The sequence below is a fragment of the Mesoplodon densirostris genome, chromosome 2, assembly GCF_025265405.1.
Source record: "Mesoplodon densirostris isolate mMesDen1 chromosome 2, mMesDen1 primary haplotype, whole genome shotgun sequence".
NCBI lineage: Eukaryota > Metazoa > Chordata > Mammalia > Artiodactyla > Ziphiidae > Mesoplodon > Mesoplodon densirostris.
The window spans coordinates 136,911,425-136,931,178 of NC_082662.1; the positions used below are offsets into that span (position 1 = coordinate 136,911,425).

At 40.4% G+C, this 19,754-nt stretch overlaps 1 protein-coding gene across 1 annotated transcript in view; it reads left to right on the forward strand.

Annotated features, from left to right (window-relative positions):
• DTL (denticleless E3 ubiquitin protein ligase homolog) overlaps positions 1–9,150 on the forward strand; it is a 40,014-nt gene extending 30,864 nt beyond the window's left edge. The window contains exons 14-16 of the mRNA XM_060090936.1: positions 4,348–5,180; positions 7,172–7,282; positions 7,384–9,150. Of these exons, the coding sequence (XP_059946919.1) occupies positions 4,348–5,180; positions 7,172–7,270 (932 nt within the window). The 3' untranslated portion in view covers positions 7,271–7,282; positions 7,384–9,150. The remainder of the gene's footprint in view (positions 1–4,347; positions 5,181–7,171; positions 7,283–7,383) is intronic.
• Positions 9,151–19,754: the final 10,604 nt, after the last annotated feature.

Below are 19,754 nucleotides of genomic sequence, written 5' to 3' on the forward strand. Positions count from 1 at the left end.
GTATTGTGTAAACTAAGGAGAGAGGTCAGATGTTTTTGGCATGCAATGTAAGATGAAGGCTAAAAACTGACCTTTAGATTTGGCAGTGCGGGCAACCTTAGTGAGAGCAGTTTTTGGTGGCGTGTTGGTGGCCTGATTAGTGTTGTTCAGGAGGATGGGAGAAAAGAAGGCTCTTTCAAGGAGTCTTCCTAGAAAGGAAAGAAGAGAGATGAAGTGCTAGCTGAAGGAAGAAGCTGTGTTGAAGTTTGTTTTGGTTTTGTTTTGTTTTGTTGTTTTTGTTTTTTGCGGTACGTGGGCCTCTCACTGTCGTGGCTTCTCCCGTTGCGGAGCACAGGCCCTGGACGTGCAGGCTCAGCGGCCGTGGCTCACGGGCCCAGCCGCTCCACGGCATGGGGGATCTTCCCGGACCAGGGCACGAACCCGTGTCCCCTGCATCGGCAGGTGGACTCTCAACCACTGCGCCACCAGGGCAGCCCCTTGTTTTGTTTTTAATGAGAATATAACATTTTGTATGTGATTGAAAGTATCCTATAGTGAAGGGGAAAATCGATGCAGGGAAGTTTGCTGGACCAGTGTCCTCGAGTGAGGGGATGATATCTAATATACATGTTGAAGAGTAGTCCTTTGTCAGGGGTGTGGATAGTTCATCCATCGTAACCAGAAGGCAGAAATATAGGCACAGTGAAGGTAGGTGGATAAATGGGATGATAAGAACTTGTGGAAGTTTCCATCTGTTCTGACAGCTTCTATTTTCTTAGATAGGAATGAGGATCATCAACTAAGAATAAGGATGAGGGGTGGAGGTGATAGAGATTTGAGGAGAGAAAAGAAAGCCTGGAATAGTCATATAGAGAATAGAAGAGTAAATGGACCAAGGAAATATGATGTTGGGCATAAGAGTCAACCTAAGGCTAACACTCATTCATTGAAAGTGAGCAGTCAGCATGGTTGTGCGTCTGCTGCACAGGTACAGGTACACTGTAGGTGGAAAGTTGGTTTTAACCAGTCATATGGTTTGTTTGTTTTTTTAAATTTTTTTCAGTAATTTAATATTTTATTTATTTATTTATTTTTATTTTATTTATTTATTATTATTATTTTTTTTGCATTGGGTCTTTGTTGCTGCTCGCGGGCTTTCTCTAGTTGCAGTGAGCAGGGGCTACTCTTCGTTGCAGTGCATGGGCTTCTCATTGCGGTGGCTTCTCTTGTTATGGAGCACGGGCTCTAGGCTCATGGGCTCTAGGCACCGGGGCTTCAGTAGTTGGGGCATGCAGGCTCAGTAGTTGTGGCTCGCAGGCTCTAGAGCACAGGCTCAGTAGCTGTGGCACACGGGCTTAGTTGCTCCACAGCATGTGGGATCTTCCCGGACCAGGGCTTGAACCTGTGTACCCTGCCTTGGCAGGTGGATTCTTAACCACTGCGCCACCAGGGAAGTCCCTCTGCTGCCTTGTCTTTAAATGAATTATATGAGGAAAAAGCCATCAGCATCGCCACCACTCATACACAATTTCAGTTAACATTTAGAGTTATTTTTTGAGATTTTACTCCCTTATCCATAGAGATTTTCTTGCTAACAGAGTCATAGTTATACTACAGATATATTTGGATTTCTTGAGGATTTTTTTCACTGAACATGCTGTTCTAAGCACTTCCATGTTATCTTTTTAGCAAAATATTTTGAATCATCCCCTGGGTAAATGTTCCATAGTTTACCTAGCTATTCTATTGTAGTTGGACATTTTATTTCCAATGTTTTGTGGGAAAAAATTTTTTTCTGAATTTAGGGTCCCCATCTCCCATTAAAATAGATTCCCAGAGGTGGAATTTCTGTGTTAATGACTATAAACATTTTAACATTTTTGATGAAAATTATGTTTCTTTTAACTAGGTGTTTTTGTTTTTTTAAGATTTTTTTGACGTGGACCATTTTTAAAGTCTTTATTGAATTTGTCACAGTTTTGCTTCTGTTTTATGTTTTCTGGTTTTTTGGCCACGAGGCATGTGGGCTCTTAGCTCCCCAGACAGGGATCAAACCTGCAGCCCCCGCCATAGAAAGCGAAATCTTAACACTAGACCACCAGGGAAGTCCCTACCTAGGTGTTTTTAGTGTGTCATTAATTATTCTTAGTTTTGGAAGTCAGGTCACAAAAAAGTTACATATGTTGACCAAATTTGTACCATATTAATAACATTTAGCCATTATTGAGTATTAGCACAGTTGTTCTAAGGACCTACTTGGATTATCTCGTTTAATTCCCCAAACAACCAAAACTGAAGCTCAAGGAACTTAGGCTTGCCTAAGGTCACACAGCTGTGAAGTTATAGTAGAATCAGAGTTCAGACCCTTGCAGTCTGATTCTCAAGCTCATGCTTGGAAGCACCTTGCAGTACTGCCTCCTTTAACCCAGCACAGAAAAGCGAAGTTCAAACTAAGCCTGGACCAGGAGTTAGACCTAGATTTCTCTGTCTCTGGATGATGCTAGAGTTAACTCTGAAGAGCACTACAGAGCAACAACCTGATGCAAGGGCCAAAGGCTGGTGCACTGGCCATTCGGCCCTGTAAGCCAACTTCCAGCAATGGATTGGCTGCTGCTGATCACCCTGCCATTTTGAAAATTATGTTCCTATGCTTTCCCAAGCTTCTAATTGCCACTCCAACCCTTCACTGCTGTCCTGGACTGCCTGTCTTCTCTCTGGCCCTTTTAACCTAGTAACTAGAAGGCTTTAAATCCCAAGGCACAGCCCCTTTTACCTTGTCCTACTTTTCCCAGTCAGCACCTGCTCTGTTGTTTACTATTCCTTCACTGTTTCAGCCAGGGATTTCATAGCACCGTCAGGGCAAATGGTTCTCTGCCTTGTCTGTGCATTATAGCCACTTGTGGAACTTTTTAAAAGTTTGTCTCCAGAAATTGTTCAGTAGGCCTGGGGTAGGGGCCAAGTACCTGTATTATTATAAAGCTCCACATTAACTCTGCTATGCAGCCATATTGAGAACCTCTGGTCTAAGTATTACTAAGTGACAAAAATGATTATCTTAAAGAGAAGGAAACCTTACCTGTTCTATCTCAAGTGCTTGCTGTAGTTTTTTTTTTTTTTATAACTTTCTTTTTAATTTATTTTTGGCTGTGTTGGGTCTTTGTTGCTGTGCCCAGGCTTTCTCTAGTTGTGGCGAGTGGGGGCTGCTCTTCATTGCAGGGCACCGGCTCCAGGCGCAAGGGCTTCAGTATTTGTGGCATGCAGGCTCAGTAGTTGTGGCTCGCGGATTCTAGAGCGCAGGCTCAGTAGTTGCGGCACGCGGGCTCAGTAGTTGTGGCTTGCAGGCTCTAGAGCGCAGGCTCAGTAGTTTTGGTGCAAGGGTTTAGTTGCTCCGCAGAATGTGGGATCTTCCCGGACCAGGGCTCGAACCCGTGTCCCCTGCATTGGCAGGCGGATTCTTAACCACTGTGCCACCAGGGAAGTCCCAGTTTATAAGAATTTGCCTGAAGTACTTGTCATTGCCTGTAAACAAGGGAGAGGACACATAGAGAAGAGTTCTATCCACTATTTGATTTGCTTTACAGAGAGCGTGCATTGAGTTTCTGAAATGTTCTTTGACATTCTTTGGCTTGTGGAAAATCATAAATTGTAAATTAAGGTGGAAAGCCACATGAGGCCTGATAACAAGTAATTGATGGAATTACTTCTTATGGAGATTAAAAACTATTTCCATTTAATAGATGTGGAAACCGAGGCAGAGGTAAAAGGTTGTACCAAGTCACATAGTGATTGTGCCAGATTGTAGACCTGTATGCTCCTTAGTGTGCGGTGCCTCTCTGCCCTGTGCTCAGAAGTATACACAGGAATGCTAATGGCAACTTTACTTATGAAAACAAAATATCATTAACAACCCTAATGTCTTACTGTTACCTTAGGATACTTTGTAGCTGTTAAAAGTGATATAAATCTGTATTAATGTGGGAAATGTTCATGATATGTTATGAAGCAGGTTACTAAATATTTGGTACATCATGGTCCCATTTTTGTATAGAAAAAAGAGATGTATTATATCACATGCACAAGTATAGAAAAAACACTAAAAGTGGTTCACTTGGATGCTGTTAAATTTTTCTGTAATTTCTAGAGTTTTACAAGTATGTGTTTTACAGCAGGGTGTTTGGGGGGCTGGCAGTTAGGAAAAGGGAAGTAAAATGCTAAAAGGGTCCAGTAAGAATCAAATGACTTATGTGATCTACTCACTGGGAAATCAACCCCTGGATGATTAAGTTAGCTATAATTTTCCTTGATGAGAACTCGGGGATATTCTGTGGCTTTCACTTCTGATTTTTGTGACCCTCTTTTCTTTTTCAGTAACAGTGACAAGTAGCCAGAGTACTCCTGCCAAAGCCCCCAGAGTAAAGAGCAGTCCATGCATTTCCTCCCCATCATCAGCAGCTTGTGCTCCAAGCTGTGCTGGAGACCTCCCTCTTCCTTCAAATACTGCCACATTCTCTCTTAAAACCCCTCCTGCCAAGACCCGATCTCCCATCAGCAGAAGAGGCTCCATGTCCTCTGTCTCTCCCAAGCCACCCTCATCTTTCAAGATGTCCATTAGAAACTGGATGACCCGAACACCTTCCTTATCACCACCCATGACTCCACCTGCTTCTGAGACCAAGATCATGTCTCCAAGAAAAGCCCTTATACCTGTGAGCCTGAAATCATCCCAAGCAGTGGCTTGCTCTGAGTCTAGAAATAGAGTAAAGAGGAGGCTAGACTCAAGTTGTCTGGAGAATGTGAAACAAAAGTGTGTAAAGAGTTGCAACTGTGTGACTGAGCTTGATGACCCAGTTGAAAAGCTTCATTTGGATCTGTGCTGCCTTGCTGGTAACCAGGAAGACCTTGGTAAGGACTCTCTAGGTCCTACCAAACCAAGCAAGATTGAAGGGACTAGTATGAGTGTCACAGAGCCTCCTTCTCCTGCCAGTCCTTATGCTTCAGAAGGCTGTGGAACGCTACCTCTTCCTTTGGGATCTTGTGGAGAAGGCTCTGAAGTGGTAGGCAAAGAGAATAGCTCCCCAGAGAATAAAAACTGGTTATTGGCCATGGCAGCCAAACGGAAGGCTGAGAATTCATCTCCACGAAGTCCATCATCCCAGACCCCCAACCCTAGGAGGCAGAGTGGAAAGACTTCTCCAGGCCCGGTAAGTTGGCAGTGGTAGAAGATGCATTTCCCAACTTGGCCAGGGCAGGCACAGATCTCTTCTCAAAAGTCAGAATGCATTTTTTTTTTTAAGTAAATCTACTTATTCCTAGGATTGCCAGATTTAGCACATAAAAATGCAGGACAAATATTCGTGGGACATATTTATACTAAAAGTTTTTCATACTAAAAGTTATTTGTTGCTTGAAATTCAAATTAGCTGGGTGTGTCCTGTATTTTATCTGGCAACCCTATTTACTTCCATTAAAATCCCATCTGTCAAGGTCCATACCCCTCAGCCCCATTGCCTGATTCATCAAAGCCTTCTTCATCCTCCAGGATATCAATTCAAAAATATCTTCCCTCTCCTTTGTTTGACATTATTCCCTCCCCTGCCCCCTAGCCCCTGCAGCCTCTTTTTATAGATTCTCTCCCCTTTTTATAGACAAAGCTGTAATTCATGGACAAGTTGCCAACATCCATAAATAGATTTTCAATATGTAATTACAGCTTATAATTCTTTAAAATAAAGCAAAATTAAGATACTTACAAAGCAATTTAAGTGAAGAATCCTTCTAGATTTTTATGATTTTTCCCCAATCTTTTACGATCAACTTGCTCACACCGGTATTTTTGGCAACTCACCTGTATCTGCCTTTTTTCAAACATTCAGTTTAACTTTACTTATCTTTTTATTTAACTTAGATAATTTCAAAAACATATTGCTGGCAGAAATAGCTTTGTGAACCTTGAAAAGCAAGTGACTCATTATGGTGGAGGCAGAAGTAGCTGTGAACATTGGGTGAGCTATGGGTACCACTCAAAGGGAATAGAAAGCTTCTGCTACTCAGTTTGCAAGTTAAGGATGGAGGTGGGTTAAGGAAGTTTCTCCTGTAGTTCATAGTAGCTCTCTCTCTGTGTTAGGGAGAAGGTGGAAGAATGATTGAAACCCAATTTAGGAGTCATGATCAGTAACATCTGCCCATTTAAAGGACAGAAGCTAGATAACCTTAGGTCAGTTCTAGTTTAATAAGTGTTCATATCCCCCTTCTACTGTCATGAAGCCTATCCCATAATTTTAGGAAAGATAAACTAGAATTTTTTTTTTTTTCCCCTTAAACAAGAGACATTTAATTTCTCACAGTTCTGGAAGCTGGGAAGTCCAAGATCAAGGTACTATTCTCATCCTGGTGAGGGTCCATTTCTTGGCTTGCAGATGAGTTGTCTTATTGCTATATCATCATATGGTGGAGGTAGAAATGTTTTAAAGATTACTTCAAACACAAATTCCAAGACCTGCTACAGAATATTAAAAATATATATATATATAAGTAGTCTTTCCTTTCTTCTCTCAAAATTATCACTGTAGGTGATCTTTGCCCCTAGCTAAAATTCCTATTATTATAGGAATTTTATTTTAGGGAGCTGGTCCGGGCTATGTATTGGCAGAAAAGGAATTTCAATAAAAAATTGTTTTCATGAATGTGTACACCTTAAAGGCTTTAAAAAAATAGTGTGCTGGTCCCAGATATTTCTGGCTTTATAATTTCAATCTTTGAAGCTTAAGTTTCTTTAAAATAATTTTTTTCTTTATGTACATGTTGATAATGTAGACTTCAGAAAAGGGTAGTATCTGCCATTTGAATACCTATCTTGTTTGTAAATTTGGGAGGGTGATTTACTCACGTATTTCAAAGAAGATGGTAATTGTAACCTCTTTGGTTCCTATTACGAGGCTTAACTGGTCAATATTTTCTGTTCACATGAAAAATCTGTTTCTCTTTCCTTGCATGCTGCCTTAAATTTTTCTGTATTTAGTACAAATCAACCAAAAGAGACATTGCCATCAAAGTATTTGAGACTGAAATCTATCTGACTAAATAAGCAAATTTCTAGGCATCCTAACTTAAAATACCCTTAGTGATAACTTGCTGAGGTAACAGCTGAACTTTAACTTAGAAAATCTTTAGAATCTAAACTTTCTTCTTCTAGGTCACCATTACTCCCAGCTCCATGCGGAAAATCTGTACATATTTCCATAGAAAGTCCCAAGATGGCTACTGTAGTCCAGAACAGTCAACAGAATTATAGATTCTCATCTGAGTGAGTTAACTGAACTTTGACCCATTAAAACAAGATAAAAAATTCAACAGAGTGACTCTGTAACTCTGGTTTTAAGAAAGCTACCGTTTTTTCCTTTTTAGAGAAAATCCTTTCAACTCCGAAATTTACCTAGCCTGGTTCTACTGCCATGGTGTACGTGCAGCTTCCTCGGAATGAATGCTGTGTTTAAATTTCATAAAGTAAGTTTGTCACTGTGTAACATTTTGAATGAGTAGTCTTTACTTTTTAAATTATGCATCTTCTGTACAATAATGACATCCCATGTCATAGAGGCAAAAAAACAAGTGTTGTCTCTCGTTACTCTGAAACTTTCTGGGCACAGTGGAAAGTATCTGCGGGCCACAGCAGGAGGCCTGTCTGTGAAGGTCAGCTGCTGAAGAGGACCCTGGGTCTCTGCTGCTTCCAACAAATATAGTTTCATATAAAATATATATAATCTTTTCACTACATTTTTGTGGGGTTTTTTAAGTATGTGGTAAAATGTGATGTTTAGATAAGCAAGTTTATATTGATTCAGTGTTAAAATACAATCTCAAGTTAAAATCATCTTTATTTTAAAAGCAGTGATAAATATCAGCTTGTTGGAGAAACTTGGAGAACACTAGAAATGTTTGTCTTTTTTCCCCCCATATATATCTCCCATATGAGATCTAAGGTTCTCATATTTTTACCAAGCAATCTACGATGTTTCCAACCCAACATCACGTTCTAGAAGAGGTTATAGTTTTTGCCATTTACTGGAGGAAGATGTTTATAGAATCAGTAGTCACTGAAGCTGGAGTTTGAATTCAGTCTTCAGTTCTCTAGGGGCTGCTACTTTTAAAAAAAAGAAGTCATCAGAGTTTAAGAAAAAGTAATGGTTTCTTATTGATATTTTTATAAAAGTAGGTAGTTCTTAACTGAAAATCCAGAACCTAAAGAGTAAATCTTGACTTTAACTTGATTTTTTGGATTCCCTTTATATACGAAAAAGCAGTGATCTTCTAGTAGAGCCCTGAGCCAAACGTCATGGAATTTTCTCTAGGTATTTAATATAGAGAGTATACAGACTGACTCTCAGTTAATAATGTGCAACATATCTTGAGTATCCCTTACCTTAACAGTTACGTATCAATCATCTTGAAATGAACCATTGTTTTATATTTTAGCCCTTTGTAACCTCATAGAAACAAGCTCTGTGTACTTTCTATGTACTATGTCCTTGGAAGGGAGTCCCCTTCCAGTCATGAAACTTGATTCATTTTATCCACATCCCTGAGGACTGTGTAGACTTTATTCATACTTTTGTCATCATTTTAAAATCTATTCTTAATGATAACTCTTTAATTCCTTTGATTCTTATAAATGAAGGTGTAACAACAAGAACTGCATGGGTCAGTTAAGCATGGGTTCTCCTGGTTTTATCCAAGGAGAAAGGTAAATAAAGGAAAGCCACAGAAATGCTATTTTCAAAACAAAGTATGCCGTAGCATTAACTGAATATTTAAGAACTCTACTTATATTTGATGTTTGATTTTTGTGTGTTTGTGGGAAGGTGTTATTTATGACCAATACCTGCCAATAATGAAGTCTATCTTTCTTGATTTGAAAGCCAGTGGGGAAAAGGATCCATGAAAAGGAGAACTAAAGTAGGTGGTTTTCTTCTTTGTATCCCTGCTCATCTGACAGTTTCTGCTGAGTAAAATTGCGGATAAATGTGGCTGTCAGAAACTGTGCTGAGAGTCTACTGAGTGTAACATTCCCACTTGGAAAACTAGTACTTCAAATGAGTGCCAAAGGTCAAATGTAATGAGATAATAATTATCCCTGCTTGTGTCAGTGTCAGACTTTGAGCTGCTCCTGAATAATAAAGCCTTTTACCTTATCTGATGTTCTTTTCTGAACTTTTGCATTAACCTAGAAGCAGTCTGTCTACACAAAAGAACTATAGCAGTAATCAAGAATCCCTTCTACTTGCTCATTGAATAAAATTTGTTTATTCCCAAGGACATGATCTAGTTCAGGCTGAAAGAGGTTTTCATAAAATATGTCTTGCTTGATCAGACCTTGAGTGTTTAAGGTGGCTTGGATTACTTGATAAAGGAGGGTGGAGTGGTGTAATTCTTTTTCGAAACAAGTATTTCCAGCCCAAGCTTTTCTATTTGAATACACTCCAAGCGCTATTGCTACAAAGCTGTATTAGAGTTTCCATTTGGCTGTTTCAACACAGGCCCTTAATTTACTTTTGCAAGGGTTGACTAATAAGTCCTTTAAAATGTCTCTTAATCTAGGCTGCACTTTCAGTTGGTGATAAATCAGAATCATGTGTAGCTTACCCCGTTGGGGTGGCAGAAGGCAGGTTCAGCCCACCATCCCTATCCCCAGCCTTAATAACTTAAAACTTTAAGATTTTTGGGACACCCTGTGTAGGAGGCATTTTTTAAAACCTCAACTGCAATATGCATGTCTAGACATTACTTTTTTCTTTTTAAGTGTGTGTGTGTGTGAGTTGCTTTAACCCTCACCTTGAAATTAGCCAGTGGCAATGATCTTGTATACGTCACAGCAGTGTAACATATGCTTTTTGAGAGCCTGTTGTAGCCGACACACTGCTGCTCTTAGGTCTGTTCTTCTGCTTTTCCTACTCCCAAAAGGGACAGGACTTCCTCTCACACTGCTCTTAAAGCAAAGGACAAGCAGTCTCACAGAGAGAATCTGTTCCACAGCTAGGTAGTGTGGGCAACGTTTTACAGATGTGCATCAGAAGAGAAACTGGGTGAGAATGTCGTACTAGAGAACCTGAGTTCTTGTCCTCCTTGTGGCAGTTCAGCACAGGTGGTTTCTGCTTTGTAATTATATACAGGGCTGAATGCTGGCCCCGTTGAGCATCACACCGCTTCCCACACAGGTCTCCATAGGAGATCCTTTGCCTGCCCTCGGTTCGTATCATGCCACATCACAGATTAACCGGTTACGCATCAGATTCCTAGGAATTGTGGAAAAACCTGCATTGTGCATGTGCTCTTTAGAGATTGTTTGGACGTTATAAGCAAGCCAAACAACATTTTGTTGGATGTGAAGTGAGTAAAATACTTCATTAGATCCAATGCCAGGAATACAAGCCCAGCTTGTTATAAGGGACCCACTTTGTCGTCTAAAGGGGTAGAAAAACCTGTTTTATTTCTGAGGTACGTTTGAGCACATGCTAAAAAGTGTAAGGGTTATTATAGAATTATGTAAAGTCAAGTCAGCCTTTAAAAAAAACATTAGGCAGCTTGTTTGGATCAGTATGCCTACAGCAAGTATGTACAACACAAATGAGAGGTGTTATAGTATTAAAGCATAGGCTTATTCCATCCCCGAAGCTCATCCCTCCCACTTCCCTGCTAAGCCAGGAAAGAGGACTTCAAGGATATATCACCAGGTTCTTAATTTTGAATTTCAAAGGTTTAATATTCCATTTATACCCCATTTCTCTTTAATTTCCTTAACTTGCCACTTGCCCTTTCCCGTTTTGACATTCTAAATAATTCAAGCCATTTTGTAGAATATGAATAGCACATTTCAAATGCCTTTGATGGGAAGACATTCAATTCAGCCAACACATCCATCACCTGGAAGATGTTCAATTCAGCCAACACTTATTCACTCCTGCCAAGCCCTGTGTGAAGCACCTGGTCTGCAGAGCTCCTCCCTTTATTTTCAGTAGTCAAAGGAGTCACTTTATCTGTGGTGCTTCAATAGGCTAAAGTCAGCATTTGAGGGAAACAGGCAAAGATCAGATTTTCAGGTCCTTTGAATGAAGTTGTGAGCAGCTACGATGTAGCAAGTGCTGGCTAGATGCAGACTCTTCCCTCCAGGATCTTCATTCAACTGCCACTTAAAGCACCTTTAACTTTTCAAAGTAAAATGCTTTCCTCATGCATGTTTCATATATTCTTTACAACACTGTAAATAACAGTTAAAAACATGATCTCTAGACTGCATAGCTTTGAATTCCAGCCCTAGCTGTATGACCTTTGGCAAGTTCCTTAACCTCTCTGTGAATCAGTTTCCATGAGATGTGTGGTTATTACATGTACAGTTCTTAGGACAGTGCCTAATAGCATGTAATAGCTTACATTTATTGAACGATTACTGTTAGCTATTATTCTTATAAGGTAGGGAGGGCAGGGGTTGTTAACCATATTTGATAAATGGACATAAAGGTTTAAGTAACTTCAGTTTTTCTGACATTCCTGTTCCACTACAGTTGTGATCCTCAGTTATGGGAACTAAATCAGAATCACCTGGGAAGCTTTGCCCGGGCCTCCAGTCTTAGCACTTTTCAAAGGGAGCAAATGGGCCTGTGGGAAAAAAAAAAAACATCTCTATTTCCCCAGGTGTTTGAGATTCATGACTCTTCTCACCAGGTGTACATGAAAATTACAGAGGTTATTTCATATATAGCCTCAGCCACTGTTTAAAGAGGCTGTGGTTTGCAAATCTATATCCTGGACTCTCAAGTAAGCCAAAGACTTTGCTCACATAAAGCCCACCCTCCCTGGACTCTCAAGTAAGCCAAAGACTTTGCTCACACAAAGCCCACCCTCCCATTTCCTGACTGCTGCCCCCAGCTGTGCTACATTGTTTAAGATGTGTTCACCTTTAGGGAGGAAGCTGCTGCTGGGGGACTTTTAGAGCCAAGTCTTGATCACTTGTTAGGCTATTGTGTTCCCTGGCCAGTGAGTAAGCAAATAAATAAGAGGTAAAGCTCAAAACAGGCCATGCTGCTGTATTAGTAGCTCTGATTTTGTAAGAAACTTAGAGTCAAACATTTGGTTGAGGAGTACTGTGTAAGTCTCTAGATTCTTTTCCCTCACTTCAGTGAGATTCTTCCCTGGGCTCTTTTTCAATTCCAATAATACTTAGTGCCTTCATCTCATCAGTGCCAAAATACCAGCCATGAAGGTTTGACATTTTGGTGGACAAACCCAACATTGAGGTTTCAGTTGGCATCTGAGTAACAAACTGTGTTGCCACTGCTGCTGTTCAAGACCATGGTTTCCAATTACGAGAACTTATAGAATGTAGCATTCTCTTATTAGGAGTTGGCACCTTCCTCTCCGAAACAGTCCTCCCTGCTGGACCCCTTCATCAGTTTGTGCTAGAGTTATCAATTCAGGTGAAGATGTAAAGGGCTGATTTTTTTTTTCTTTCTGTTAACAGCCTTACTTTTAAATCCAGAGTCTAAAAGTAATTATACAAGTGGGCCCTTCCCTATTATATTACCAGATAATATATGTTATTGAAATAACAAACTATAAGTAAACCATCTGGCCTTGCTATGCTGATACAAAGTTAGCACATACTGTCATACGTCACTCGATAATCATTCAGCACCAGTCTTTTCCTCTTTTTCATTTCTCTTCCACCTTTTCCCCATCACCTACAGTATACTCAAACACAATTTTCCAAGAATTATTTGGAAAGAAGCATAATAGGATTTAGGAAGTGTAACTGTGAAATAATAGTGGTATAGGAACTGAAAAGTTAAAATTAAAATCCAGTAGGCATTGTTGCCCCGGTAATGGGTCAATATTTGGCCCAACAGTTAGTGTCAAGTTGGAAGTGCTACTTCCATAAAAGCCTTATTAGATTTTTCTAGCTTTATGTGGGAGTACGATTCCAAGTCCAAAACTCAATGTCTTCACAAAGAGGGTTGACTAGCAGACAAGTTGAAATGAATATTAATAACCTTTGGGGAAGAGAAATGATAAACATTTCTCAGCTCCCTAGTTAGGTAATGATGTATTGGCCTTTAAGTGTTGCAGCTATAATTAAGTATCTGGTTTTGGAAAACTACCTCCTAAAACTAAGAAATGTAAGCAACAAAGTCTGGAATTATACATGGAATGCCTGCAGAGCCAGGAAAATTAGAATGTGGTTTTTTGATGATTAAGAATGGTTTCTATTCCAGCCAACTCTCCTGTACAATAAATTGCACAAAGAGAGGATGCTGTTTAGAGCAGCTTGTTAGCTCGAGTTATCCTGTGGTGTCCTCATGCCTTCCTGTTTACTTTGACAGCATTTCTAATCCCATTCACTTTTTCATGGTATTTTGGCCAGCTGAACAGTAAATGAAGCCAGAGTTGTGAGTTGGATTCCCAAATGGCCTATTCACTTCACTCTGTTCTGTGGCCACAGGCAGCCTGTCACATGCCTCCCCTAGCAAGCCACTCCACAGAGCGGTGGCTAGAGTGCTTAGGCTCAGTATAAACAAACTCATAGTACCCTCACTACACACATCCTGAAGGCATTCTGAATTCCTGTCTTTCCTCAGTTCTCCCTATCTGATGACCAAGTTTATAAACCTCTTTTAATCAAACTTATAGATTCTTTCATGTAATACACACAGTAACCCAATAAATGACTATAATTGTTATCTACATTTTGACGGATCCACATTTAGACAAAATAAAGCATGAAAGTTCAGTAGCTTGCCCAAGGATACATAGCCAACAAGTGGCAGCTTGTAGATTAGTCTGACTCAAAAGCCTACAGTACTAATTCCCATACTATAATAAATCACAGAAAGAAGCCTGTCCCTGGCCCTCTATTAATCAAATATATGCTTTTCATTTTGTGCACATTTGAAAGAGAACTCTCAAAATACTCCAAAGACATTTCCTACTTGAGTAATAAAAAAATTACTCTTTGGGAGAGGAAACCATTCTTAACTACAGGAGGAAGGTGATATACAGTTCGAGAAGCTTGAACCAATACTGATAACGTTATAAGAACACAAGAAGACTGACAAACAGGATCAAGAGCTAGAAAAACAGGAACAAAGGCACAGAAGTTAAAATTCTTTAGGAAAGAAAAAGTGGAATAAAGCTTGCCCACGAATATAAGGGAGAGAATGAAGGATGAAGATGAGGATACACATAGCCTATGACCAAACAATTCTACCCCTGTGCCCTAGGGGAACTCACATGCACTGGGCATGTGTACAGGGATGTTCATAACAACATTGTTTATACTGGCCAAAGGCTGGAAACAACCCAAGTGTCCATCTACAGTAGGATGGATAAACTGGGATACTCATAACGGAAGACTATGAAAAAGAATGAACTAGCTACACATGACAATGTGAATGAATGTTAGAATGTTGAACAAAAGAGGCAAGAACAAAGGAATGCATACAGTATTATTCCTTTCAAATCAAGTGTTAAAAAATGGGATACTGAACTAGTATTTGAGGGATACATATATGGATGGCAAGAGGCAAAACAAAGATGATTATTACATTAAGTCAAGACAGTGGTTCCCTCTGGAGGGTTGTGCCTGGGAAATAATACATGGGGGCTTCCTAGGTTATGGCAAGTCTCTGTCTCTTGCTCTTGGTGGTGACATGCTTGTCTGCTCTGATTATACCTTACATTTATGTTTTATGTACTTTTCTGTATATGTTTTATGATTCACAATGTTTAAAGGAAGATGAGATCTCTAGAGAAGACAGGCAAGAGGTGGAGATGGAGAAATTCTAGATAGACTGGGTAATAACAATTAATAATAACAATTATTCAAAGGGAATGAGTTACTAGGGGAGCCCGTGGGATCTTCTTGATACTTTCTATGGAAAAAGGAAAATCCCCTGTTCCCTCAAAGCGGAAGGATGAACTAAATTGCTTCTACATATACTGTCAGGATTCAGTATATTCATTCAGTTTAAAAGAAAAGAACTGAGCCTTCAGCAAACAGTGCAATGGCTCAAACATGGGGTCGGGGTTTTCATAACTGGGATTAAGCCAAAAGTTAGTGGGGGGAACTGACAGTGGGGGGGAATCCTGCAGCATTGCCAGCACTGCAGCCTTTAGCCACCTAAAAACTCCACGCTATATACATTTCTTCCTTTCTCCTTCTTTCCCACTCTTGTATTTTCTTTCTCTTCCCAAGGTGGGTCATCAAATCAAGACAGAAGTGGGCCATAGAAATCAGATTCTTATTTTAAAGGTGTAGAAACTGGCTTGGGGAAGTTAACCAGTTTGACCAACATCACAAAACTAGATAGTGTCAGAATCCATTCTGGTGTCCCACTTTCTTTGCATCCCAGTCCTACTCATCTATTAGCTATTCCTCCAAATAATGTACTATCCCGCCTTTGTTCAAGGCATCTCCTCTGCCTGGAATAGTTTTCAACCCCTTATGTCTGCCTTTGAAGTCCATTTTTTAAGGTCTAGTTCAAACACCCCTCTCTTCCTATAGGAAGTATTCACAGATTTTCCTAATTAAACCTTCCTTCCATTCAACCCCATAGTGCCTTGTTGAAACACTAAATAGTGCTTATCACATTTGTCTTAGAATTATTGGGCTGGCCAAAAAGTTCGTTCGGGTTTTCCCAATAAGATGTTACGGAAACACCCGAACGAACTTTTTTGGCCAACCCCATATTTCTCTGTTTCCACCACTAGATCATCCCCTCCTAGATGTCAGACTGGCCTTACTCATTTCTGCATGCCCAGTGGTATGCTAGAGCTGGCTCATACTCATGAAAGCCAATTATTAGATACTCAAGAATTTTGTGAGCTGGTTGTTAAAATGTTGGTAGCCTGAAATCAGTCTGGTGAGAGTATTTATACCATGGAATAGACAAAAGCTACAAATCAGGGCCTTTTTTTTCCCCAGAGAGCCAGCTTATCAGCACATCCAGGCCCATTTCCCACCGTCACCATCAACCCCTGTGCTTGCTATAGTGCCCAGTAGAGTAGTTGCAAAAAGCCTGAGGAAGGGAACCAGTGAAAGCGCAGACCAAAATGTAAAGAGAATTCAAAAAGCGTCTGCTCAGTAGCCCAGGGAAGAGAATTCTTTGAGAACTGGGTAGCTAACTGCTGCTCAGAAGTTTATGATAAGGCTAGCACATCTTTGTTCTTCTCCAGAGCTATTTCAATAGCATGATAGGGATGAAAGATGGCTGGGAATGAAAAAATAGGGGTGGTTAGGAAATAAGCAGTAAGGGTAGATTCCTTTCAAGAAAAGAGAAAGCAGTCTTTCTATTAAACAGCTGTTTGCTAAACACCTACTATGTGTCGGGCATTGCACTAAACAAAGATGACAGGTCCTGTCCTCAAGCTGCTCGCAGACTCCTCAGGCAGACAACAAGAGAACAAAACACAATGTGATAAGGTCTCTGATCAAGGCATGATGTGCGGACTGTGGGGCGCATCCAGCTGAGCCTGGGCATCCAAGGAAGGTTTTACACAGAAGTGGACTCTGAGCTGAGCCCTAGAGAAGAAAGAAAATTTCCAGATGGTAAGTGAAGGAAAGGCATTCCTCATAAAGGAAGTAGCACAATAGCACGAACAATGGTTTGAGGGTGTGAGAAAGAGTGCCTGTTGGAGGAACTGTTAAGTATCCATGATTCCAGTTTCCCCCTAGGGCTGGAGCACAGGGAGCACATAAAGAACATCAGGAGATGTGGCAGTGGAGGTAAGCAGGGGTCGGGGCATAAAAGCCCCCACTGTGCCACTATATGGAGTTTGGACTTTATCTGGAAGGCACTAGACAGCCACTGAATGACCAGGCAGGAGACAAGCACGATCTGGTTTTTATTTTAGAAAGATGATTCTGGTAGCAGTGTGGGAAGTAGATTGGTAAGGAACCAGGCTTCAGGCAGTCGACCCCATTAGGAGGTGATTGCAGTAATCCCAGCGCTAAAGGCAATGGACCTGAAGGAAGCAATGGCAGTGCAGACTAAAGGATAGTGTCAATTTGAGAGATGCTCCTGAAATGGCAAACTAGTGTGTTTTTTAGGTGAGTAAATGAGAGAAGAATCAAATCAATCCAAGGATCTGACACTGGCAACTGGGTAGATGGTGGTATCATCTGGGGGGAAAGGGATACAGTAGAAATGACAGGATTACGGGAGGAAATTATTTTCCCTGTAAACCCCCGATGGGAGAGTGGAGATGCCCTATAGGTAGTTATATGTATAGAACTGGAGCTCCGGAGAGCAGTCTGAGGTGGAAAGACTTTTAGGAGTATTAGGTGTGAAAAGAATAGTTAAAGTGGAGCTTAAAGAGGAGATGGGCCAGGGAGAATGTGTAGCGCAGTGGTTCTCAAACTTGAGTGGACACTCCACCAGTTTTTATTTCAGGATGGAGGTCAGAGGTGGGACCTGAAAAGCTGCATCTCTAACAAATTCTCAGGCCGTGTTGATGGTGCTGGTCTGGGAACCAAGCTTTGAGGACCATTAGTGTGGAGAGAAGCCAGCATTTCAGAGTGATTAGAGAAAGAAGAGCTGACAGGAGTGACTAAGAAGGAACCATTTTAGGAAGAGATGGCCCAGGACAGAGTTTCAAGGAGTAGATTTGAACAATATTGGGCAACACGAAGAACAAATAATGTCAATTGCATTTAACAATTTAGAAGGTAATACTGGAGCCAGGTGGTCGTGTCAGGGAGGAGAGGGGAGATGGCAAACACAGTTTCCACTTCCAGGGGATTTAGCTGAGAAGAGAAGTGAGAAGGGATGGACACTGGGGGCAGGGGGAGGGTCATGGTCAGGACCAGACCTGTGGTTGGGAAAGACTAAGTACATGTGTGGGCTAGGAGAAAGGAGGCAGGAAAGAAGAAGTGTTTACAGGCAGGAGTGGGGATAACAGGAAGGGAGGGGATCCAGAACACAGGGAACTTTGCCTTAAGGAGGAGGAAGGAGCTCTACCTGTGAGGCCAGAGGAGCCTTCAGGATGCAGGGAAAGGCCAGAAGAATCAAGGGGGAGAGTTTTGAAGCCTAGATGTGCTGGAGTAGGTTTGTAATGTTTGTAAGCCAACGGGAAGGGGCCTGCCCAGAGGCAAGGGCCTATGCTATGGCTCGGGGTCCCAGAAATGGAGGCTTGGGAGGGATGGCATCAGGAACAGAGACAGGCAAGGATATAATTTAGGAAGTGCCCAAAGATGCAGCTGCAGTCACCACAGTCCTATGTATAAACTTGAAAAAAAAAGTTTAATCCAAAAAAATCAAAAACACTAATTCGAAAAGATACATGCACCCCAATGTTCACAGCAACATTATTTACAATAGCCAAGATATGGAAACAACCTAAGCGCCCGTCAACAGATGAATGGATAAAGAAGATGTAAGATATGTATATATATATATATATATATATCTCACATATAAAGTGGAATATATATATATATGATATGTATATAATGGAATATTACTCAGCCATAAAAAAAGAATGAAAATTTGCAGCAACATGGTTGGATTTGGAGAGTATTATGCTAAGAGAAATAACTCAGAGAAAGACAAATACTGTATGATATCACTTATATGTAGAATCTAAAAAATAAACTGGTGAATATAACAAAAAAGAAATAGACCCATAGAGAGCAAACTAGTGGTTACCAGTGGGGAGAGAGAAGCGGGTGAGGCAGGAGAGGCATAGAGAATTAAGAGGTATAAACTACTGTATATAAAATAAATTAGCTCAAAGATATATTGAATAACTCAGGATAATAGCCAATATTTTATAATAACTATAAACAGTATAACTTTCAAAATTGTGATTCACTATGTTGTAAACCTGAAGCTTATATAATATTGTACATCGACTATACCTCAATTCTTTTAAAGTTTAAAAAAATAAAATAGATCAAAATAGATTTTCCAACAATCATTGGATGTTGGTTAGATAAATTAAGATATGAATGTTAGGAAGGATGTTATTGTAATGATAGAAAAAAGATAGGAAATAATATATATTACCAAATAATAGGTATAATATCAAATTTTGTTCTTAAAGGTATAAACGAATTTGAATATAAAGGTACTGTAGTAGTAGTCATCACTGGAGAGTGGACTCACAAGTGACTGATTTATTTTCTAGATTTTTCTACAAGCACATGTTAGTTTTGTAATTTTTTTAAAGTTATTTTACAGAATACTTTTTAGTTGAATCTAGGGAGAAAAAGAGTTACTTGTTTCTCAGAAGCAAAAGGGAAGGAAGAAATAATGAGCAAAAATACAGAGAAGCTTTGTATTTTTCCCCCCTACGGTAAATAATTCCACAACAAACATCTTTTTTTGTTTGTTTTAATAAATTTATTTATTCATTTATTTATATTTATTTGCTTTTTGGCTGCATTGGGTCTTCATTGCTGTGGGGTTTCTCTAGTTGTGGCAAGCAGGGGCTACTCTTTGTTGTGGTGTGCAGGCTTCTCATTGCAGTGGCTTCCCTTGCTGCAGAGCACAGGCTCTAGGCGCACGGGCTTCAGTAGTTGTGGCACACAGGCTTAGTAGTAGTGGCTCATGGGCTTAGTTGCTCCACGGCATGTGGGATCTTCCCGGACCAGGGCTCGAGCTAGTGTCCCCTGCATTGGCAGGCAGATTCTTTTTTTTTTTTTTTTTTTTTCTTTTTGCGGTATGCGGGCCTCTCACTGTCGTGGCCTCTCCCGTTGCGGAGCACAGGCTCCGGACGCGCAGGCCCAG